At 43.1% G+C, this 24,650-nt stretch overlaps 2 protein-coding genes across 7 annotated transcripts in view; one reads left to right on the forward strand and one right to left on the reverse strand.

The window, feature by feature from the left end:
* Positions 1-14,580, forward strand: part of LOC149971555 (uncharacterized) — a 62,194-nt gene extending 47,614 nt beyond the window's left edge. For 2 of the 6 annotated variants that reach the window (XR_016491816.1, XR_016491814.1), the window contains 2 exons: positions 5,150-5,220; positions 5,510-8,952. The gene's annotated coding sequence lies outside the window, so the exon portion shown is untranslated. Of the gene's footprint in view, positions 1-592; positions 1,947-3,513; positions 3,596-5,149; positions 5,221-5,509; positions 8,953-12,020 lie in introns of those variants that run through there. The other 4 variants (XR_016491818.1, XR_016491817.1, XR_016491819.1 and 1 more) reach the window with 3 other exon arrangements.
* On the reverse strand, positions 8,012-24,634 carry trappc11 (trafficking protein particle complex subunit 11). Its single transcript, XM_021583524.3, has 30 exons — positions 24,310-24,634; positions 23,582-23,806; positions 23,198-23,367; positions 23,025-23,095; positions 22,717-22,831; positions 22,162-22,261; positions 21,903-21,976; positions 21,670-21,766; positions 21,429-21,562; positions 21,181-21,328; positions 20,469-20,562; positions 18,562-18,641; positions 17,860-17,938; positions 17,690-17,744; positions 16,501-16,646; positions 16,227-16,288; positions 15,998-16,130; positions 15,747-15,877; positions 15,489-15,644; positions 15,109-15,296; positions 14,617-14,765; positions 13,421-13,542; positions 13,095-13,214; positions 12,909-12,974; positions 12,482-12,638; positions 12,080-12,191; positions 11,843-11,934; positions 11,571-11,704; positions 10,893-11,060; positions 8,012-8,948 (listed from the first exon to the last, which is right to left on the reverse strand). Exons 2-30 carry the CDS (start codon positions 23,786-23,788, stop codon positions 8,904-8,906), a joined length of 3,405 nt encoding a protein of 1,134 aa, XP_021439199.2. The 5' UTR covers positions 23,789-23,806; positions 24,310-24,634; the 3' UTR covers positions 8,012-8,903.
* Positions 24,635-24,650: the final 16 nt, after the last annotated feature.

Raw genomic sequence — 24,650 nt, forward strand, 5'->3', positions numbered from 1 at the left:
AGGAAGAAAGTGCCAACAGCAGGCTGATATGATAGCACAATAAGTGATCAGATGACTTTGATTGCCATCTCTGCCCCTAAAATCACGTACTTTACCAAGAAAAGGTGAACAAGAGTTCAGTACAAAGAGAAGACTGCAAGTAAGCAAGACGACCCTAACTTCAACCCCTAACGGTAACTTCAACCGCTAACCCTAGCTTCATGTCCATATCCCAGTATAACCCTAACCCTAGCTTCATGTCCATATCCCAGTAAAATCCTAACCCTAGCTCCATGTCCATATCCCAGTATAACCCTAACCCTAGCTCCATGTCCATATCCCAGTATAACCCTAACCCTAGCTTCATGTCCATATCCCAGTATAACCCTAACCCTAGCTTCATGTCCATATCCCAGTAAAATCCTAACCCTAGCTCCATGTCCATATCCCAGTATAACCCTAACCCTAGCTTAATGTCCATATCCCAGTATAACCCTAACCCTAGCTTCATGTCCATATCCCAGTAAAACCCTAGCTCCATGTCCATATCCCAGTATAACCCTAACCCTAGCTTCATGTCCATATCCCAGTATAACCCTAACCCTAGCTCCATGTTCATATCCCAGTAAAATCCTAACCCTAGCTCCATGTCCATATCCCAGTATAACCCTAACCCTAGCTTAATGTCCATATCCCAGTATAACCCTAACCCTAGCTTCATGTCCATATCCCAGTATAACCCTAACCCTAGCTTCATGTCCATATCCCAGTATAACCCTAACCCTAGCTTCATGTCCATATCCCAGTATAACCCTAACCCTAGCTTAATGTCCATATCCCAGTATAACCCTAACCCTAGCTTCATGTCCATATCCCAGTATAATCCTAACCCTAGCTTCATGTCCATATCCCAGTATAATCCTAACCCTAGCTTCATGTCCATATCCCAGTGTAATCCTAACCCTAGCTTCATGTCTACATCCCAGTTCAACCCTAGTCTTAACCACAACCCCAGCTTCATGTCTACATCCCAGTTCAACCCTAGTCTTAACCACAACCCCAGCTTCATGTCTACATCCCAGTTCAACCCTAGTCTTAACCACAACCCCAGCTTCATGTCTAAGTCCCAGTTCAACCCTAGTCTTAACCACAACCCCAGCTTCATGTCGACGTCCCAGTTCAAATCCAACTCTAGGGATCCCCAACCTCTTGATTTCCCAGTAACACCATTTGGTTTCTTCTTTCACCTGGATCCTGTTTCCTCTATCATACTGACAAAGGGCAGTTCATTTTTCCTATATCTGATAACCTCTGTGGAATGTTTGAAATTCACATAAAGGAATAACAGGCCTTCAACGATGAACATAGTTAGTCTGCATCTCACCAGCAGAGGGGGGTGCATTGTAGATTTAAACCTTTTCAGTGAGGAGACCATTTTTTTGTCAGGAACTTCTGGTGACCCCAGCCCAAATATATTGACAGAACCTTCAACTTTGTCAAATTTATATTTTTATATTAACAAATAACCTTAAATTCCATACATTTTCATTTCTCTAATCAAAAATGAAGAGTACCAGTAAAGACATTGACTCAACTAAAATCATAAATTGTTTCTCAAAAAAAGTTTGCATATTTCCCATACAATAATCTGTACTCTTAATTGTTTGTTCCCTAACAATTAAATTGTTTTTATGTGGTGACCCCACTGCAATTCCCCCATGACCCAACCCCCACCTTGAATATCACTGGTGAAGGCCATTGAGAGCACATGCAGCACCCCCATACACACCAAGAGCGAAGAAGCTCATCCTAATAAGCATGTTAAGTCATTTTAACAAATGAAAACTTGCACACACAATAATTTTTTTCATTCTCCACATGTTTCAACAATATATTCCTGTCATGCTGTGGGCTGAGGGTTCCTGTGACACCACCTGAAGATTCTATAGAAGTCAATGGGTGCTCCAGTAAGAAAATCTAATTATTTTATTTGTCACATACACGTGTTTAGCAGATGTTATTGCGGGTGTAGCGAAATGCTTGTGTTTCTAGCGTCAACAGTGCAGTAATACCTAACAATACACACAAATCTAAAGTAAAGGAATTACGAATACAGTGGGGCAAAAAAGTATTTAGTCAGCCACCAATTGTGCAAGTTCTCCCACTTAAAAAGATGAGGCCTGTAATTTTCATCATAGGTACACTTCAACTATGACAGACAAAATGAGGAAAAAAATCCAGAAAATCACATTGTAGGGTTTTTAATGAATTTATTTGCAAATTATGGTGGAAAATAAGTATTTGGTCACCTACAAACAAGCAAGATTTCTGGCTCTCACAGACCTGTAACTTCTTCTTTAAGAGGCTCCTCTGTCCTCCACTTGTTACCTGTATTAATGGCACCTGTTTGAACTTGTTATCAGTATAAAATACACCTGTCCACAACCTCACAGTCACACTCCAAGCTCCACTATGGCCAAGACCAAAGAGCTGTCAAAGGACACCAGAAACAAAATTGTAGCCCTAACCAGGCTGGGAAGACTGAATCTGCAATAGGTAAGCAGCTTGGTTTGAAGAAATCAACTGTGGGAGCAATTATTAGGAAATGGAAGACATACAAGACCACTGATAATCTCCCTCGATCTGGGGCTCTACGCAAGATCTCACCACGTGGGGGCCAAAATGATCACAAGAACGGTGAGCAAAAATCCCAGAACCACACGGGGGGACCTAGTGAATGACCTGCAGAGAGCTGGGACCAAAGTAACAAAGCCTACCATCAGTAACACACTACGCCGCCAGGGACTCAAATCCTGCAGTGCCAGACGTGTCCGCCTGCTTAAGCCAGTACATGTCCAGGCCCGTCTGAAGTTTGCTAGAGAGCATTTGGATGATCCAGAAGAAGATTGGGAGAATGGCATATGGTCAGATGAAACAAAAATATTACTTTTTGGTAAAAACTCAACTCGTCGTGTTTGGAGGACAAAGAATGCTGAGTTGCATCCAAAGAACACCATACCTACTGTGAAGCATGGGGGTGGAAACATCATGCTTTGGGGCTGTTTTCTGCAAAGGGACCAGGATGACTGATCCGTGTAAAGGAAAGAATGAATGGGGCCTTGTATCGTGAGATTGAGTGAAAACCTCCTTCCATCAGCAAGGGCATTGAAGATGAAACGTGGCTGGGTCTTTCAGCATGACAATGATCCCAAACGCACCGCCCGGGCAACGAAGGAGTGGCTTCGTAAGAAGCATTTCAAGGTCCTGGAGTGGCCTAGCCAGTCTCCAGATCTCAACCCCATAGAAAATCTTTGGAGGGGTTGAAAGTCCGTATTGGCCAGACATTACTCCTGGTTATCAATCAATCATTACAATGAATTATTAAAACATTACCAACTTATTAATAAATCAAAAAATACAAAAACAAAACAAAAAAACTGAGAGGATGAATTCTGGACCTAGCTCTTAAGGATAGTTTGCCTCACCAGGACAGCTTGCCTCATTCTTCACCTGTGCATTTCCTTTCTGCTTCAGGCCATCCCAAGAATCCTGGTTCATGCCCATGCTAGAGGGGGAGATAGGACTGTTTAAAGAGGTGGGACAATAGACTGAAAAGGTAAAATGTCTTACAGTAGTATCTCTTGACACGCCTGTCTGCCACTCTGTGACTGGCAACGCAAGTCTAGTGTTCAGAGGATCAAAACCGTAGTGTATCATGGGTAAATTGTGACGGACTGATCTACAAATAATAATAATAATAATAATAATAAGTAGTTATTTATGATGCAAGGTTCTTTGTAGATCAATCAGTCTCCTGCAATGTCGGCTGCAATGTCGAACAAGCCCAATAACCTGTTAGGGTTTGACCTGGTTGATCATTTCTGGTAGTTCCTCTCCTTTTGTTTCTGGTAGCAAAAAGCTCAACACACCAGTGATGACTGTGGTGGTTCCCATCAGCATGTAGGGTAGTATCTTGTTGTACATGACTTCAATCAGAAGAAAGTGAGACAATTTATTTGAATCCAGAAATCACATAAATGTTAGCAAAATGTTTAGACAATTGAATATGCGTACACACACACGCGACTCAACCATGTAAGCGATGTATGGAGACAGTGCTACCTATTCTTGTAGCCATCGAGGTGGCACCCAAAGCCATATTGTGCACCACTGTGGGGAAGCGCTCCGTGCCATTCAGATAGAGGAATCCAAACGTTCCAGTGACAGCCATTTTCCCAATCATCACCAGGATCAGAGACAGGGCATGTAGGTCTGACAAGGACAGAAGCAAAAAGTAATTTAAAATCACTTATAGTGCATGCCGATGAAGAATGATGATGATCTAGAGACACTGCAACGTGTCAAAATTAAAGCTGCCAGCAACATTTCAGGGACCTAGCAATGTTCTGCTTACAGTCCTGCTAGCTCAACCGTTCAGAAGTGATAGTTCTACGTAACATTGCAAAAATCAGAAACTTTCTGTCCAAAAATGATGCAGAAAAATTAATCCATGCTTTTGTCACTTCTAGATTAGACTACTGCAATGCTCCACTTTCCGGCTACCCGGATAAAGCACTAAATAAACTTCCGTTAGTGCTAAATACAGCTGCTAGAATCCTGACTAGAACCAAAACATGTGATCATATTACTCCAGTGCTAGCCTCCCTACACTGGCTTCCTGTTAAGGCAAGGGCTGATTTCAAGGATTTACTGCTAACCTACAAAGCATGGTCCTGCCGTACATACCTACACGTACGCTACGGTCACAAGACGCAGGCCTCCTAATTGTCCCTAGAATTTCTAAGCAAACAGCTGGAGGCAGGGCTTTCTCCTATAGAGCTCCATTTTTATGGAACGGTCTGCCTACCCATGTGAGAGACGCAGACTCTGTCTCAACCTTTAAGTCTTTACTGAAGACTCATCTCTTCGGTGGGTCATATGATTGAGTGTAGTCTGGCCCAGGAGTGTGAAGGTGAACGGAAAGGCTCTGGAGCAACGAACCGCCCTTGCTGTCTCTGCCTGGCCGGTTCCCCTCTTTCCACTGGGATTCTCTGCCTCTAACCCTATTAAAGGGGCTGAGTCACTGGCTTACTGGTGCACTTTCATGCTGTCCCTAGGAGGGGTGTGTCACTTGAGTGGGTTGAGTCACTGATGTGATCTTCCTGTCTAGGTTGGCGCCCCCCCTTGCGTTGTGCCGTGGCGGAGATCTTTGTGGGCTATACTCGGCCTTGTCTCAGGATGGTAAGTTGGTGGTTCAAGATATCCCTCTAGTGGTGTGGGGGCTGTGCTTTGGCAAAGTGGGTGGGGTTATATCCTTCCTGTTTGGCCCTGTCCGAGGGTATCATCGGATAGGGCCACAGTGTCTCCTGACCCCTCTTGTCTCAGCCTCCAGTATTTATGCTGCAGTAGTTTGTGTCGGGGAGCTAGGGTCAGTTTGTTATATCTGGAGTACTTCTCCTGTCCTATCCGGTGTCCTGTGTGAATTTAAGTATGCTCTCTCTAATTCTCTCTTTCTTTCGCTCTCTCGGAGGACCTGAGCCCTAGGACCATGCCTCATGACTACCTGGCATGATGACTCCTTGCCAGTCCACCTGGCAGTGCTGCTGCTCCAGTTTCAACTGTTCTGCCTGTGATTATTATTATTTGACCATGCTGGTCATTTATGAACATTTGAACATCTTGGCCATGTTCTGTTATAATCTCCACCCGGCACAGCCAGAAGAGGACTGGCCACCCCACATAGCTTGGCTTCCTCTCTAGGTTTCTTCCTAGGTTTTGGACTTTCTAGGGAGTTTTTCCTAGCCACCGTACTTCTACACCTGCATTGCTTGCTGTTTGGGGTTTTAGGCTGGGTTTCTGTACAGCACTTTGAGATATCAGCTGATGTACGAAGGGCTATATAAATCAATTTGATTTGATTTGATAGTTCTAATTGATGCGAGCCCTCACTTGGCCTGCAGTGGCCAACTTTGTCTTTTGAGACATCAATTTCTTTATGATGGACAAATTTTTCTGCCATCTTAGGAGATACGGATTGCTGCTTTTGACCAATCCCCTTAGCAAACATACCAAATAATTTACTTATCCAAAGAATCGCAAAAAGTTTGTGAAACTGGCTATACCCAGGCAGTAGAGTGTTTTTAGTTTCTGACAGGATGGACATTAAAATCTCAAAGGCACTTGCCCTTTGGTCACTTGCCTACAAAGGCACAAATCTTATCTGACATCTCAGTATGCTTAACGCAAGATGGCCATTTTTGCTGAAGGCAAAAATCTTGACCTCTACTGTCTGACACTCAACTGCACTTACCTGACAGTTCTAACAATGTGCTCTTGACTTGCCCAAAGGGTAAGTGCCTTTGAGATTTTAATGTCCATCCCAGCAGAACAACAGTGTTTCTGTCTGAAACTAAAAACAATCTATTTCCTGAGTTTAGCCAGTTTGACAAACATTTCATGTTTCTTTGGACAAGTAATAAAAAAATAAATCCTTCATATAGTTTTCACTTTAGATGTAGGATCTTCATTTGATTACTCTCTTGTTGCTTAGAATTTTCCTTTACAGCAGGAAATGCAAACTTGTAGTGTATTCGAGGTTTAAAAAGGCTTCTAAAGTTTATTTCCACCTTAAAATTTCAGACTTGATTTGTTGTAACAAAAAATGTCCATTAATTATAATTCACATTTCCTGTTGCTGCAGGATTATTTTCCTGCTGTAGCAAATTGGCTCAAATTAAGATCCTAAATCTGTACTTTGAACTGATGTAGTAAACATTCCCTAACATCAAACTGTATAATTGAATATGTCTCAACATGTCTAAATGGTTCCTCATTTAAGCTGCATATTGTGGCATTATGTTTGCTCAGTAGATCCAGTTCGACAAGTCACATCATGTAGACAGTTCTAATGATACCCTAGAAGATCAGACTGAGAACACACACCTTCACCTGTATGAGGTCCTGGGTTTGGGCTGCATCACATCCGGCCGTGATTAGGAGTCCCATAAGGCGGTGCACAATTGGCACAGAGTTGGCCGGGGTAGGCCGCCATTGTAAATAAGAATTTGCTCTTAACTGACTTGCCTAGTTCAATAAAAGGTTCAATAAAAAATAAATAATTCCAGACATAAGAAATCCGGATAGCACTCTCAAAAATAATAGTGTTATGGTGAAAGGAGCAATCCATGCATCGTCACACACCAGATTCCACTGTGGAAAGGCACAACGTGAGAATGATAATGCAGACATTTCCAGAGATCAGGGAAATATGCAAAGCTGTCAAGGCAAAGGGTGGCTACTTATATAATCAAAATATATTAACACTTTTTTTTTTTTACATGAATCCATGTGTTATTTCATAGTTTTGATGTGTTCACTACTTTCCTACAGTGTAGAAATTTGTAAAAAAAAATAAAGAAAATTCCTGGAATGAGGTGTCCAAACTTTTGACTGGTACTGTATAAAGACAATTTGCCCAGAAAACTTTGGGTGTCAAATTACATCGTCCACTGACTGTCTGTTGTTGATCCCTGCAATATTGCAACCATTCTTCTCAATGTGTGATACCTGCTTCCACATTACCACTGAGCAAATACTCCAAACATTGTTGAAGGTGGGAACTTCCAATGGCACACCAATAAATTGGCAGATGGAAGCAAATCTTTTACTTATCCCATGATGAGTCTCATTCCCCATAAATCAGATACCAGGGTTGGGGTGAATTCCATTTCAATTCCAGTCAATTTAGAAACTAAACCAAATTCTAATTCCTCATTGAAAAGCATTTAAGAGAACTGGAACTTCAGTATATTTCCTGAATTGACTCCAACTCTGTTAAATACTACTTGAACCACTAGCCATCACCTGCTACCTGACTGTTCTCAGGAAAAGTAGAAAGGATCACCCACAGCAGAGTTGGATTTAACCTGTCTAAATGCTGAAACATCACTGAACTTTGAATTCAAGGGCAGGCCTGATGACATCACATCATTACAGTTGGTTCAAGTTAAAAGAAGGCATTTGAGAGGCTGTACAATCTTCACAAAAACCTTTAATACTATGCCGTCTTGGTTATACTGTATTCATTACATTTGACAGTCAGTGACACACACAATCATAACTCACCCAAATGTTTTAGTTTGAAGATTAATGAGGAACTGCATCATTGATCAAGTAAAATGTGAGGGCAATTACTGTGGGTGTGTTAGTAAATTCACTGGAGTGCCAGAGTGCGCACTATTCGTAAATTCAGAGCGTTTCGCTCTCGGAGCGTTCAGAGTGCACATTGGATGCTCTGCTCTAGCGAGGAGTAGGGATGAGCCGAGCATTCTGACCTCACAATGGCAAGCATCCAAGCTAACTGGCTGAAGTTGGCTAGCTTGCTAGGTACTTCCAGACACAAAAAAAAACGCCTAACACCTAACTGACTATTTTACTCACCCTAACAGAGCTGGTTAGGCTTTCATGTTATCCAGAGTGTTGGTGACGAACTTACTGCTGGCAACAATTTAACTATACTTTTTGTCTACGTTTACTGACACTGATCATATTCAGTGTGTGTTGCTCGTTCAGAAATCCATCAGTTATTCTGCGCTCTGGCACACTAAGACAAGAGTGCTCTGAAATCCGAGTAAATAGCCAGAGTGAATTTACAAACACACCTTGTGTAACAGCTACATGACATGATAACAAAAGCCTAAGGTTTTAGATCAGCAAGCTACAATATTAATCAGTTACGGATCAATCAAGATTATAAAGTAAACTATTGTAGTTAATGCACAGAGCATCCTTTTAAAAGCGTGATTTACAGGAGGTCAAAAAGTGAATGCATCTGTGGTACAACATTTTCCAGTTGAGCCCAATAGGTGAGAGATGTGTTTCAGGTAAACTAGTATTCACTTAGGGGTGGGGTCTTGTTATGGATCTCAAGCCGCTGCAATGGAGGCATCTTCTGCTTGTCGGCCCTGGGGCTGAAATATATATATATTTTTAAAGTATTAGGATAGTTTACTGATTTTGCACTACACAGTCTACTCAAACATAATTATATCAACACTTCACTGGTTGATGGAAGGTGAATTTCGAGTTTAAGTTGGTTAATTTTGCAACTGTATTCTATGTAAATATGTTTCAATATTACTGTCAGTTAACATCGCTGCAGCTAACACTGAGATGTATCTACAGAATATGCCATGTGGTTAGAAAGAGCCTAGTGGCTGTTAACATAGAATTAGAATGAATAGACAAGAAGTCCCCTCATTTGATTTATTTGGGTTCTAAGCTACAGTGCCTTGCGAAAGTATTCGGCCCCCTTGAACTTTGCGACCTTTTGCCACATTTCAGGCTTCAAACATAAAGATATAAAACTGTATTTTTTTTGTGAAGAATCAACAACAAGTGGGACACAGTCATGAAGTGGAACGATATTTATTGGATATTTTACACTTTTTTAACAAATCAAAAACTGAAAAATTGGGCGTGCAAAATTATTCAGCCCCTTACTTTCAGTGCAGCAAACTCTCTCCAGAAGTTCAGTGAGGATCTCTGAATGATCCAATGTTGACCTAAATGACTAATGATTATAAATACAATCCACCTGTGTGTAATCAAGTCTCCGTATAAATGCACCTGCACTGTGATAGTCTCAGAGGTCCGTTAAAAGCGCAGAGAGCATCATGAAGAACAAGGAACACACCAGGCAGGTCCGAGATACTGTTGTGAAGAAGTTTAAAGCCGGATTTGGATACAAAAATACTTCCCAAGCTTTAAACATCCCAAGGAGCACTGTGCAAGCGATAATATTGAAATGGAAGGAGTATCAGACCACTGCAAATCTACCAAGACCTGGCCGTCCCTCTAAACTTTCAGCTCATACAAGGAGAAGACTGATCAGAGATGCAGCCAAGAGGCCCATGATCACTCTGGATGAACTGCAGAGATCTACAGCTGAGGTGGGAGACTCTGTCCATAGGACAACAATCAGTCGTATATTGCACAAATCTGGCCTTTATGGAAGAGTGGCAAGAAGAAAGCCATTTCTTAAAGATATCCATAAAAAGTGTTGTTTAAAGTTTGCCACAAGCCACCTGGGAGACACACCAAACATGTGGAAGAAGGTGCTCTGGTCAGATGAAACCAAAATTGAACTTTTTGGCAACAATGCAAAACGTTATGTTTGGCGTAAAAGCAACACAGCTGAACACACCATCCCCACTGTCAAACATGGTGGTGGCAGCATCATGGTTTGGGCCTGCTTTTCTTCAGCAGGGACAGGGAAGATGGTTGAACTTGATGGGAAGATGGATGGAGCCAAATACAGGACCATTCTGGAAGAAAACCTGATGGAGTCTGCAAAAGACCTGAGACTGGGACGGAGATTTGTCTTCCAACAAGATAATGATCCAAAACATAAAGCAAAATCTACAATGGAATGGTTCAAAAATAAACATATCCAGGTGTTAGAATGGCCAAGTCAAAGTCCAGACCTGAATTCAATCGAGAATCTGTGGAAAGAACTGAAAACTGCTGTTCACAAATGCTCTCCATCCAACCTCACTGAGCTCGAGCTGTTTTGCAAGGAGGAATGGGAAAAAATGTCAGTCTCTCGATGTGCAAAACTGATAGAGACATACCCCAAGCGACTTACAGCTGTAATCGCAGCAAAAGGTGGCGCTACAAAGTATTAACTTAAGGAGGCTGAATAATTTTGCACGCCCAATTTTTCAGTTTTTGATTTGTTAAAAAAGTTTGAAATATCCAATAAATGTCGTTCCACTTCATGATTGTGTCCCACTTGTTGTTGATTCTTCACAAAAAAATACAGTTTTATATCTTTATGTTTGAAGCCTGAAATGTGGCAAAAGGTCGCAAAGTTCAAGGGGGCCGAATACTTTCGCAAGGCACTGTAAGTGTACCTTGACAAAGATGCGTGAGGGGAGGAAGCGTCGAAGCAGCTGTCCGGACACGGCAGGGAAGCGCAGCAGGCTGATGTTGAGCTGGGGAAGGTTCTGGTACCCTGCCATCAGAGGGTAGAAGTTATACAACATCTCCTGCTCCGCTCCAGGCAGGATCCTCAGACGCACCTGGGGAAACACCGTGACACTAAGGGCATGTAGAGCAAGAGACTGGAGACCGCATGGGGCCTCAAATGGTATGGTCTATTCTAGTCTTATTCTGAATGAAAACCATCGGTTCTCTACTACATGTGTTGTTAGGCAGCAGTTTAAATTGGAATACAAATAATGGTGGAAACTCCAGCCTCAAAACAGACCAGTGTCAAGTCGAACTCTGGCACTCAGTTATGTTGTACCCTGGGCTTGCATGTTGAACTGACAACAATAAGGAGTGTAGTAGAGAGTTGTCTGCGTGTAACTATTGTACTGTCCTGTACTCAATTTGTCTCAGGCTGTATGGAATCTCACAATAGTACTCAAGATTGTATCAGGCTCGTAGTGGAGTCGTCGCTGAGTTGCACAGAAATAAACACCAAATGACGGTTGCAGTTAAAGCCAGTGAGTAATATGTTTGTGCTACTTTACAGTTCGTTTGATGTGTTTACCAAGGGGGGGAGGGGGCATGTTGCAGAGACCTACCTGCTTGAGGCCAGAGAACATGAAGGCATCACTGGGTTCCACAGACATCTCCACGTCCTGGACCAGCCCCGTCCGGTTCTGGATGTGGTACCTCACTGGCATAGACTCCCGCACCCTTCCAAACGACGGCAGCTCTGTAACCACCAAACACAGGGAACCATTGTTATGTACATCTGAATGGGACAGAAAAACTGGAAAACAGACATATTCAACATATATTTTTAGACTCAACTGTGAAAATAATACATAATTCAGATCAAGACATGCTGTACCTGCATGAACATATAGAGGAATGGTCTCCACCATCACATGGGGGAGGGTGGTAACAGTCGTCACAACAGGTGCATCTGCACACCAAGATTTCCTGAAATAGCAATCCAAATGTAATGAGTTAAAGCTTCAGGAAAAGAAAATGTCTTGACCTTGTGAATTTTCCATTGTGCTTGACAGGAGGAGAAATGTCAGAGAAGAGAACAGGAGAATGGCCGGCTGGAGTCAAGCAGACATACCTCTTCCAGGAGATGAGGTACTGTCCAGACGCCACACTGCTCGTCCCGTTGAGCACAGGGGGACACTGAAGGCTGAAACACTCGCTGGCACATTCCCCTGTCTGCAGCACCACTGGTGGAAAACAACAACCAAACCTGAAGGTTAGGCTACAAGGAACTCGGGTGTGTTTCTATGCTACAAACTACTAACACACACTGAAACTACAACGACTGGGGTCATTAGAATATATGGTCTTAGATGGGAGATGTTGAGGCTTCCCCTGCAGAGCTATGTCAGAGGGAGCTTTAGTGTGCATCCCAAATTCCCTATATAGTGCACTACTTTTGACCATGGTCCATAGGGCACTTCAGAGGGAATAGGGTGCCAACTGGGACGCGACCATAGAGACGGTGGTGTCATACCATGCTCCACCTGGGACTGGGGCTGGTCCATGGCAGCCATGGTGGGGGCCAGCTGCAGCTGGCTGGTCACGAGGTGGAGAGGCCAAGGGGACGCACTCAGGATGTCTGTCATCAGCAGAAAGGGGATGTCCACATACACTCTATCCAGGTGCTCAAACTGAAACACAACATGATCCATTATCACTGAAGTCGCTGCACTGACAAGCACTGACTTACCAACATTGAACAAAAAAACTGCACTCAAAACTACATTCAAACACCACATTAAAACTGCGCCCAAAACACCATTAAAACTGCGCCCAAAACACCATTAAAACAGCACTCAAAACCCCATTAAAACAGCACTCAAAACCCCATTAAAACAGCACTCAAAACTACATTTGCACAACAATGCCAACAACATCAATAGAGGGAAAATAAGTTAAACCTTCGTGGATACAAACTTCACAGCAACTTCAAATGGAACAACGGTTTCTATGGTAACGGTTTCATCCTACAAAAAAGAAAGCTATGGTCAACAAACAGTTAATTTCATACATATTTATGGACACAAATCACAAAAGTCACAAATACTGAAACTAGCAATGAGTGAGGTTTCAGTGCACAAACTCACTTTGTGACACCTGCAGGTGATGTCTTTGCCCTCCACCTTGGTGCTCAAGGCATAGGCAACATGGAACAGGAAGATTCTGGCTCCAGTGGTGACACAGCGAACATACAGACACTTCTCAACCTGTTCAATAGAGAACGATTAGTACAAACACACTGCTGATGTCCCTCAAGAGATCTCAGCAAAACAAGGGGGGCCGGTTTCCCAGACACAGATGAAGCCTAGTCCTAGCCCAAAAAGCTATATTAATGGAGATTCTCCATTGGCCATGCTTTTTTTCATGATGGACAGTGAGGTTGTGCAGGCCTGAGGGTGGGTGGGGGATGTACCTTTTCTCCCGGCTGGAGGTCTCCAATGGCAATGTCTGGAAGCAGTGCAGGATGGGATTCGTCACACATCTCCAAACCGTTCAGGGTCACATGGGTGGACTGTGTGAGGTTTGCATCCTGACCTTAAGGTGGTGGGACAAATATCAAACCTTGTGATACCTAACCAATGTATGTCAGTGTTTTCCCAATGCTGTAAGGTCCATAGAAATAGAATTCCTTAAACAGATTTCCCATTTAAACCCCATTCTGAGAAGTCTGTTTCCAGGGTTCTATCCTGTGTCAAGCAGTTTCTGAAGTTGTGAACTACAGGAAAAAGAGGCCCGAGCACGCCACCATTCTCATCGACTCGGCTGCAGTGGAGCAGTTTGAGAGCTTCAGGTTCCTTGGTGTCCACATCAACAAACTAACATGGTCTAAACACACAAAGACATTCGTGAAGAGGACATGACAAAACCTATTCCCCCTCAGGAGGCTGAAAAGATTTGTCATGGGTCCTCAGATCCTCAAAAGGTTCCACAGCTGCACCATCGAGATCATCCTGCCTGGTTGCATCACTGCCTGGTATGGCAACTGCTCAGCCTCCGATTGCAAGGCACTACAGAGGGTAGTGCGAACGGCCCAGTACATCCCTAGGGCCAAGCTTCCTGCCATCCAGGACCTCTATACCAGGCGGTGTCAGAGGAAGGCCCTACAAATTGTCAAAGACTGTTCTCTCTGCTACCCTGGTACCGGAGTGCCAAGTCTAGGTCCAAGAGGCTTCTAAACAGCTTCTACCCCCAAGCCATAACACTCCTGAACATCTAGTCAAATGGCTACCCAGACTATTTGCAGTGCACCCCCTCTCACCTCCTCTTTACACCACTGCTACTCTCTGTTGTCATCTATGCATATTCACTTTAATAACTCTACCTACATGTACATACTACCTCAAATAACCTGTGCCACTGCAAATTGACTCTGTATCAGTACCCCCCTGTACATAGTTTTGATATTGTTATTTTACTGCTGCTCTTGAATTACTTTTTTATTTTATTTCTTATTCTTATCTGTATTTTTTTGAAACTGCATTGTTGGTTAGGGGCTCGTAAGTAAGCATTTCACTGTAAGGTCTACACCTGTGTATTCGGCGCATGTGACTAATACAATTTGATTTGATCCTGTGCTGTGTCAAACAGTTCTGGTGTAATGCTGCCTACCTGGTTTGAGTCCGGCAGTGAGTTTGACGTCTTTGGTCACTGTCTCCTCGTTGGACTGGATGGAGACAGTGATGCGGTACATCTCGTTGTTCAGAGCAGGGGGCTCATGACTCAGCTGAACAGAGATCTTGGGAATGCGAGAGATTATCCTGAAGAACAAAACACATTGTCAGATTAGGATGACGCACCGTCTGTTACCAACTCAACTATGTTTTGAACTTATGACAGTATGAAAAAACTGAGGACGACATTTTCCTCTATGCTGTGAGCTAATTACCTTAGTTGTAACTGGTTAGTTGAACCAGAGATTTAGTAAACAATGCGATACACACAATGGCATGGTACAGCATCACAGCTCCCGTTACTTGAAATGTTGCAGTGCATTATGGAAAATGTCTCTGTACCTTGGTGTGCAGACAGTGAAGCATGTCATACATGGATCTTGTAAATCAGTGACATAGTGTGACTAAAGTGAACACTATGGAGACTCACATGGTGCTGGCCTGGATAGACACGGTGTCCCATTCCACATGCTGCTCTGGGACACGCCCCCTGCTCTTAAAGGACCTGGCCGCCAGCAGAGCTTCGTGGGACGAGGCAGCATCTCCTCCCCCGCCTCGCCAGTTGAGGAAGACGCAGCGGCCGTTATCACTGCCCAGCATTAGGTCCACCGCTGTGATCTAACACACACACACACACACACACACACAAAGTTAAACACACAAAGCTAAACACACAGTGTGCACAAATCCATAAGATAGATCACAGGTAAAAAGGTGATGCTCTTCATCTCTCTTGGTTATGTTAAATCTGTGTCTACTATGCCAGTACAGCACAGTGTAGGACACCCTGAGTGACACACTTTCCCTTACCTCTATCTTCTTCCCCACATCCTCAGTTTTAGCCACAAACTTGAAGCTGTATATGCGTGTCTTGCCAGGGACCAGGCACATGTTCTCTTGACTGGAGGCCTCTAGGATATCCTGAGACTTACACGGCTCCTCTACCACACACAACTGGTTATACTCCTGAAGAAGGACAGAGAGCCACCAGAGAGTCCGAGTCAACAGAGAGTGGTTGTACCTGCATGGATTGTGGTGGGGTAGTAGAGTTATGTAGTGGGTCTGTACCTGGTTGCTGAGGCTGACACACAGTTTAGAGAAGCGGACAGGGTGAGGGCAGTCAGCCCTCAGGTAGACATGCAGCTGGACTGGGTCATCCACGTGGAAACTAGGGGACAGGAATTTGGCCTTGCACTGGACTGGAAAGACAAATGTGTGGTATATGTTAGGTAGCTGTTCACAGAATCTCTCTTGTATCGTTTAAAATCTTGATGCATAATTGTATGATCTCGGTAGGTATACTGTAGAAGTGTACTAACCAAAGGGTACGTAGTCCTGCACCTCGATGGTGAACTCATTGCTGCCAGCCAGAGACATGCGGTCGCTCCACAGGGCCTGGGCAGCCTTGGCTGAGGCCTGGTCACAATCTGGCTCTGCCTCTGGGACCTCGTTCTATGAACACAGGCTCAGCGTTAACATCCACAGAACAGGGGCTACACAGTCACATGAACATCGGGTGATGTGACGGGTGCCATTTCTTCAACTCACCATCAGGACCTTGATGAGATTCTTCTCAATCCTGGATTTCTGCTCCTCCCGTAGAGTAGAAGCTGGAGAAATGGACAAAAGGGAACTTAAGGAAAAATGTAAATGACGATGGACTTCTGCAGCTGTTGATAAGGTGATGGCCAGGCTCTAAACAAACTGAACATTGTAAATAAGCAACATATTAAACTGACTAAGTAGCCCATAGAAGCAGAAAATGTCATCTGGGGAGAGCTGGGTGCAGCTGAAGAGTGTCCTGTACTATACCATCCTGTACCTCGTCCGACCAGCTCCATGGAGTAGGTGATGTAGTCCTTGATGTGGGCCATCAGGTAGGAGCACCGTAGCGCTGTGCTGAGGATGGAGGTGAGCAGGCTCCACCAGCGCTCTGTACGGTAGTCACACATCACATAGTCCAGCAGTCTGCATATAGACACACAGACCAACATAGGTAGGTAAGTTTCACAATGATTCTCTTATCCAAAACTTGTAATTATTCAATCTAATCACATTTAGAATATTTCAGCTTTGACTGCCAAAATAATAGCGAGTTAATATGCCACAGTAGCTCTACTGGCCTCCTTACTGTAGTCCTGTAGGAACATATACAAAGGTTCACTACTCAGTGTCATCACACTGTTCTACAAATAAAGAAATAATCTCTGCCATCCACACAACATAGGAAATGTTACTCTTCACTACCAGCTTAACCATGAACAAGCTCATCACAATGACGTAGAGAGAAAACTGTATGCTATATGTCTGTTGTTGTGTTTTTTAAAGCTTTAAAATACCTTACTTTAACAATTATAATATCATAGGTGCAACTTTAAAATAGCTTTATTAGAATACAATATTATTTGATTAAAAAAACAATTATAATTTTGTTTCAAATGTGTTGCCTACAGTTCAGAAAGTAAAAAAACATTAATGGATACATAAATTGGAAGCGATAGATGTATCCTACACCATGATTTTTTCCATTCATAAAATGTGTAGGGTAAGCTACCTTGCCATAGTAGATTTTCCATAGTAAACAAGGAAATTAAATACTTTATATCAATTGTACAGAATGATTGTCAAATAGACAAATTGCCCTTAGTCTCCTCAAATTGCAGGACTCAATAGTTCCGATGATAATACCCAAAAGAGGGAGAAATTTCTTGACAAATGTTTGATGCAAACAGGACTAAGAGTAAACACCGAGATTCACTTAGGGAGAGGTAAATCGATGGCCGATTTGGTTGCAATTGAGATCAGCTGTGCAAGTGATTTTAGCGCCTGTTTATGGTATAACAGGAAATCCGTTGCCGATAATCTAGTCGCCATCAATGGTTGCAATTGGTCCAGTAATTTTCTGGAAGTCAGGCTTGCGCCCAATGACGGTGGGGATTTGTTATTATACTCTAATTGACTTAGTAACACATTTTACTTTTGTCCCACTGTGTCTGCTGAGTCAGGCTTACTTCAGTGCTTTGGTGTAGTCCTTGGCATGGTTGTACTCCTCTCCCATCTGCACCACTGGAGACAGACAGACAAACTTTGACAAGTACATGTAGACGCACACAAAAGTGATGCTTATGGTAACAATATGCTCCAAATGCACTGTTCCCCTTCAGCTCAGGGTAAAACTCACTCAGGTGGCTCTTCATCCGAGGACACTTGTATTTCTTGAACTGAGCCACAGCGTTGCTGAGCAGAGCAATGATTAGCTCCTGTAATACAGCAAACAGAACAATGGGAGACTCTCTCTTACACACTTTTGGCTTAATAAACCAAGTTAAACCAAGAAGAATCAGTATTTTGCAGAAAACTCCGGTGCGGTTCTCATGGTATTCTTACTAAAAGTGAATCATATATTACCAGATACTGCTCTACATCACTAGTGAAGGATGCCACAAGACTGAACCTTCTGTTTACGGAGTAGAAACTTTGGCCTTTCAAATGAACGTCCACTGAACAACAGACCTGGCAATATGGTAACGCTGTTAATAAATATTCCATCCTCACTGTTCATGGAGCAAATCGGTCATTTCAGTTTGTAATGTTGCAGTATCATCCAAATCCAGAATTCACTTTTGATCTGCTTAGTGGTTTTATTCACCATCATACACCATAAAACTGAACCTCCTTTGACCTGAAAACCTGACATGGCCTTCTTCCACAATTTACCATGAGGGTGAGAGCTTGCTATCCATTAACCTATTATTAGGTCTACACTCATGAACTGCGCAAGCCCAACCCTGTGTAGCAATGTAGCCTTCATGCACTGAAAGAGGCTTCAGCGTTAGTAGAACAGGCTGTGTCGTGCTGAATGAGTGAGTGAATGTGGACTAACGGAGTGGGGAACATCCTTCTCCTTCATTTGCAGCGCCAGGATCCCTCCTTTCTCCTTCTCCATGTGTGGGGGATCGATACCTGTAAATACAAAATAAGACATTTCAATCAATATTTAGAAACTGAGAGACTGATCAAAACAGCATGCTTGGTTTAAACGCCTGTATTTTTCTTAAAACTGCATGTTTGGTTAAGGGCTTGTAAGGAAGCATTTCACTGTAAGGTCTACTACACCTGTTGTATTTGGCGCATGTGACAAATAACATTTGATTTGAGCTGTACACACAAGTCTAAACACATACAGTGGGGCAAAAAAGTATTTAGTCAGCCACCAATTGTGCAAGTTCTCCCACTTAAAAAGATGAGAGGCCTGTAATTTTCATCATAGGTACACTTCAACTATGACAGACAAAATTAGGAAAAAAATCCAGAAAATCACATTATAGGATTTTTTATGAATTTATTTGCAAATTATGGTGGAAAATAAGTATTTGGTCACCTACAAACAAGCAAGATTTCTGGCTCTCACAGACCTGTAACTTCTTCTTTAAGAGGCTCCTCTGTCCTCCACTCGTTACCTGTATTAATGGCACCTGTTTGAACTTGTTATCAGTATAAAAGACACCTGTCCACAACCTCAAACAGTCACACTCCAAACTCCACTATGGCCAAGACCAAAGAGCTGTCAAAGGACACCAGAAACAAAATTGTAGCCCTGACCAGGCTGGGAAGACTGAATCTGCAATAGGTAAGCAGCTTGGTTTGAAGAAATCAACTGTGGGAGCAATTATTAGGAAATGGAAGACATACAAGACCACTGATAATCTCCCTCGATCTGGGGCTCTACGCAAGATCTCACCCCGTGGGGTCAAAATGATCACAAGAACGGTGAGCAAAAATCCCAGAACCACACGGGGGGACCTAGTGAATGACCTGCAGAGAGCTGGGACCAAAGTAACAAAGCCTACCATCAGTAACACACTACGCCGCCAGGGACTCAAATCCTGCAGTGCCAGACGTGTCCCCCTGCTTAAGCCAGTACATGTCCAGGCCCGTCTGAAGTTTGCTAGAGATAATTTGGATGGTCCAGAAGAAGATTGGGAGAATGGCATATGGTCAGATGAAACCAAAATGTAACTTTTTGGTAAAAACTCAACTCGTCGTGTTTGGAGGACAAAGAATGCTGAGTTGCATCCAAAGAACACCATACCTACTGTGAAGCATGGGGGTGGAAACATCATGCTTTGGGGCTGTTTTTCTGCAAAGGGACCAGGATGACTGATCCGTGTAAAGGAAAGAATGAATGGGGCCATGTATCGTGAGATTTTGAGTGAAAACCTCCTTCCATCAGCAAGGGCATTGAAGATGAAACGTGGCTGGGTCTTTCAGCATGACAATGATCCCAAAGCATTTCAAGGTCCTGGAGTGGCCTAGCCAGTCTCCAGATCTCAACCCCATAGAAAATCTTTGGAGGGAGTTGAAAGTCCGTGTTGCCCAACAACAGCCCCAAAACATCACTGCTATAGAGGAGATCTGCATGGAGGAATGGGCCAAAATACCAGCAACAGTGTGTGAAAACCTTGTGAAGAATTACAAAAAATGTTTGACCTCTGTCATTGCCAACAAAGGGTATATAACATAGTATTGAGATAAACTTTTGTTATTGACCAAATACTTATTTTCCACCATAATTTGCAAATAAATTCATAAAAAATCCTACAATGTGATTTTCTGGATTTTTTTCTAATTTTGTCTGTCATAGTTTAAGTGTACCTATGATAAATTACAGGCCTCTCTCATCTTAAGTGGGAGAACTTGCACAATTGGTGGCTGACTAAATAGTTTTTTGCCCCACTGTAAAAGCTACTTTTAGTGCTGAAAGATTAGTGTTGAGATGGGCATACTCACTCTGGTGGCCCTGTCTCCAGGCTCTCTGCCCATAGAAGTCCAGAGCTCCGCTGGGCGTCTCCAGGTGGTCTGGGGTGGGGTAGCTCACACTGGCCTGCGAAAGGGAAATACAGTGACGGTCCGTCACAACATGTGATAACGGTCATGGGTGGGGATGCCATGAGGGGGCATAGAGGCCTTCTGACGCGATTGTTGTGCTGTGTGTAAACTAGAATGATTGCACTGCATGAAGAATCTACGATGCAGACATCAACAAAAATATTAGCCCATATCAATGCCATACATTACACATTATATACTCATATGTTGAGTTTCCATCTGAGATCTCCCCCACTGTTTTACCCAAAAGGCTCAGACTTTTCTGTTTCCATCTACATGGGCCAGCACCAGTGTCTCACTAGGCCATACGGCTGCAGAGGCCCTGCTCTCACTTGGGGACAAAGCCAGGCCCCTGGTACTTCCCGCTGTCATTTACATAACAATGGCTAACTGTGAACTCTAACACCTTCTCACAAAACTACTGTCTTGATGATGCAGAGGTTCTGTTAATTACATTAACGCTGACATTAACATAAAACCCTTGAGGCACACCGGTATGAGGTAAGTCTCAGTTGGAAGTGCAGCAATAGTGGCTCTATATAAATTTTTCCCCTCTCAAGCTTCTGCAGTCTTGTGAAAGACAGCTGTCTGAGTCACACATGCATTGCTGTACCTCATGGGCACACAGGTGAGTTGCTTGCTGCTTGCGTTCCTGGGCGTAGTAGGCAGCCTGCTGGTAGTAGAAGCCAGGGTTCTGAGTCTGGATGGCCGTCAGACCCAGCTTGATCGCCTCATCAAACAGGTCACCAAAAGACTGGAACCTGGGAGTGAGGAAATGGGTGGAGATGGGTTATTATCAAGGATGGCATCAGGGAAGAATGGTAGGGAAGAATGGTAGGGAAGTGGGTATTGACTTCTTACTGTTTGGACATCCATGCTGTGTGCTCAAATGCCAGCTCTGCACTACCAATCTTCTTCTTGCACAGATCAATATGCTTCCTGAACTGAGCAATGGCATCCAAAGGTGTGTTGTGTTGGAAGCATAGTCGACAGATCTGAAAAGAGGTTTTCTGTTACACATGTAACTCAACAGGGTATACAGCACAGTCTATATGTTGGGAGCGCAATGTCTGCATTCCAGTTAATTATGATCCAAAAGCACCTTGTAGTTTATGAATCCAGCCATGGTCTTTATCTCCAGCATGTTGGTCTCGTGGGTTCTCAGCTCATGTACAAGGCTGTAGGCAGTCCTGTAGTACCTGCATCAGAAACAGTACTAATGATGTGTCAGACAGACAGACAGCACTAGAGAGCTGCATTGTAAGACCAATCATATATATATATATATATATACACACACACACACACACGCCAGTAGAGCTGTGTTGAACTTACTTTAGGGAATTCTGTGTGTCTTGCTTGAGCTCACTGAAGAATGCAATCTTAAACTGGTGTCTCACAAACAGCAACTGCAACAACAACATGCACCAGTTGATGACATTGCAGTGATATAACCAGCATTAGCTTAGCTGCAAATTAAGTCATCAAAATAAAAATGACACAGAGAGACTTGGAGGAGTCATTGATTAACATAGTGGTGGTGGAGATTATGGGGAACCAGGAAAACCTACACATTATTTCTGTCATGTCTCACCTGATGGGTTGTTTTGTTGAGGAACTCTTTGTGGGATTTGACCCTCCTAATCTCTGTGTAATAGTAGGTCTGTGCATGCTCATAGAACGCATTTTCCAGCCTGAAAATAAGTACATAACACATACTAGGGAGGCTTCGTGATAAGGGTAACATACAACACCAGTCAAATGTTTCAACACGCCTACTCAGTTTGGCTTCTTTTGACCATGTTCTGGGCATTTTCTACAAAGCAGGTGAATACCTACAGTACCAGTCAAAAGTTTGGACACCTATTCATTCAAGGGTTTTTCTTTATTTGGACTATTTTCTACATTGTAGAATAATAGTGAAGACATCACAACTATGAAATAATACATATGGACTCATGTAGTAACCAAAAAAGTGTTAAACAAATCAAAATATATTTTATATTTGAGATTCTTCAAAGTAGCCACCCTTTGCCTTGATGACAGCTTTGCACACTCTTGGCATTCTTGCAAACAGCTTCATGAGGTAGTCACCTATAATCAATTTCAATTAACAGGGTCCCAGGTCCCACCAAGAGGAATTACTTACCTGATGATGTAGCCCACGAGGTGATCAGTGTGAGGGAGGACGAAGAGAGACTTCCCAGACAGGTCACAGGCATTGCACAGGGAAGCAGCCCTCTCTGAAGCCACCAGGTCCTCACCTTGGCAGACAGCAGCAGCACAAATTCAGTCAGAGTCCAAGTATGCAGCCTAAACATACATTGCATGACACAATACAATCTCTACAGTACTGACATGGTTGTCAGTCCTACAGATGTAATATTGTGGCTGTTGATCATAAAACCTAACAGTACAATCAACATCTATGATCTGTATAACTGTAGATGCAATTACCTGGAGGAAGAGGGGTTTTCTTCTGAATTAAAACAACTGCAACCTTGGTGTTTCTTCCTTGAAGGCTTGTTCTGTGAATGACATGACATATTCATGATATACATTCCTTCAACTCAACAAACCCACTATAGATCTTCATTGATGACCAGTAAAGAGGAGTAGTACTACAGTACCTGACTATCTCTACTTTAGTGGCACACTCAGACTGCTTCTCCTTCCAAACTGCATCATCCCAGTCCAGCTCATAGAACAGCACCAGCAAGGCAGGCACCAGGTTCAGGTGCTTGTTCATCCAGCCTGTCTTCAAGATCCCTTTGGGGATGTACCACTCATAGGAAGTTCTCTGAGAAAAAAACAACAGGGTCGTATTCACTTGTAGGCATGAAACTGAAGAATACAGGTTGAAACGGGAAGGTAGCCTCGTCTACTATCTGATCGCTTGTTTACGTTTTCCATTGCACATAGTTTTGCTACCGTTGTGCTTTAGTGTATACGCCCAAATGTTTGTGTTTGGGAACAAATGGTGTAAGTGGGTAACCTCATCAAGCAGCACTTACTTTAGTCCTACATTTTGGGTATTCATGGTCTCCTGGAAGGACCTTGAATGAGATGGGGACCCTGTCGGCCCTCCTGTTGGCACAGAAGGCATCCCATATTGCCCTATGGATGGCGTTATAAGTTACATCCAGCCCAGTCAGGGCCACAAAGGCCATGGGCCGGCAGCACAGCTCCGGGGGCAGATCCCATTGGGTCGGACTCATCATGATTGATTCCGCTGCAATCTAAACATGGAACAGACAACACAGACTGTTTACAACTATAGATAGCTATGTACGTCTGCAATGACAGGTGCACAACATATGTTCGTATGATGAGAAATATATATATATATTTTTTTACTTCAACAAGACATTGTACAACTGGCAGAAACAAGCAGAATTGCGAGTACATTGTGAAAAGAATCCTAAAACAGTCAAACCACAATAAACAAACAACATGTGGGTCAAACAACAAGTCACAAGTATTCACAGTTGTTACAGCTGATGACTGCCCAACAAAGTTGTGATTTACCTTACAATGGCCGTATTATTAGCTAGCTAGGCACAACCACAATCACCAGAGTTAATTCAGAAAGAAAGAGGCAATAACATAGGACTGCATTGGCTCGTGGAAATAGCTGGCTACATTCACGTTGACACATTCATGTTATGATCATTTGACGACGTACACACAGTGACAGAAATTGTAGCTTGTAGTAAAGGCGATTAACAAACTAGCTACTTACCAAGCCAGCTAATGCTAGCTAGCTAGGCAACTCGGGTAAGCTAACTGGCTGAGTGTTGCAGACCGACTGAAAAATAAAAAAGTGCTTAGCTACATAAGTAACATTTCCAACTATATGTCAAATTCAGAATGTACACCAGTCAGCAAACAGTAACGTTAGCAAAGCCAACTAGTTAGCCAGTGACGAATAGCTTCCTGTCTCCTGATGCCTTCTGTTGACATGTAACGTTAGCTAGCTAGTGAACACAAACCCAAGCATAATATTGAGTACTACCGCCACCTGCTGGACAATCAACAAGAGTTCATGCCACTCCTCAATGTATCCAATAGGTCAAATCACAC

Source organism: Oncorhynchus mykiss, chromosome 25 (genome assembly GCF_057628025.1).
Source record: "Oncorhynchus mykiss isolate SJ-2025 chromosome 25, ASM5762802v1, whole genome shotgun sequence".
Classification (NCBI taxonomy): domain Eukaryota; kingdom Metazoa; phylum Chordata; class Actinopteri; order Salmoniformes; family Salmonidae; genus Oncorhynchus; species Oncorhynchus mykiss.

What these genes read in the sequence shown, in the direction of transcription:
- trappc11 (XM_021583524.3), bottom strand. Translation starts at nt 23,788, where the DNA reads ATGATGAGTCCGACCCAATGGGATCTGCCCCCGGAGCTGTGCTGCCGG. An exon ending in AGAAGGATGTTCCCCACTCC is followed by an intron (nt 17,939 to 18,561) that starts GTTAGTCCACAT and finishes GCTGTATTACAG; the next exon opens with GAGCTAATCATTGCTCTGCT. An exon ending in TCTATCCAGGCCAGCACCAT is followed by an intron (nt 14,766 to 15,108) that starts GTGAGTCTCCAT and finishes TTTGTTCTTCAG; the next exon opens with GATAATCTCTCGCATTCCCA.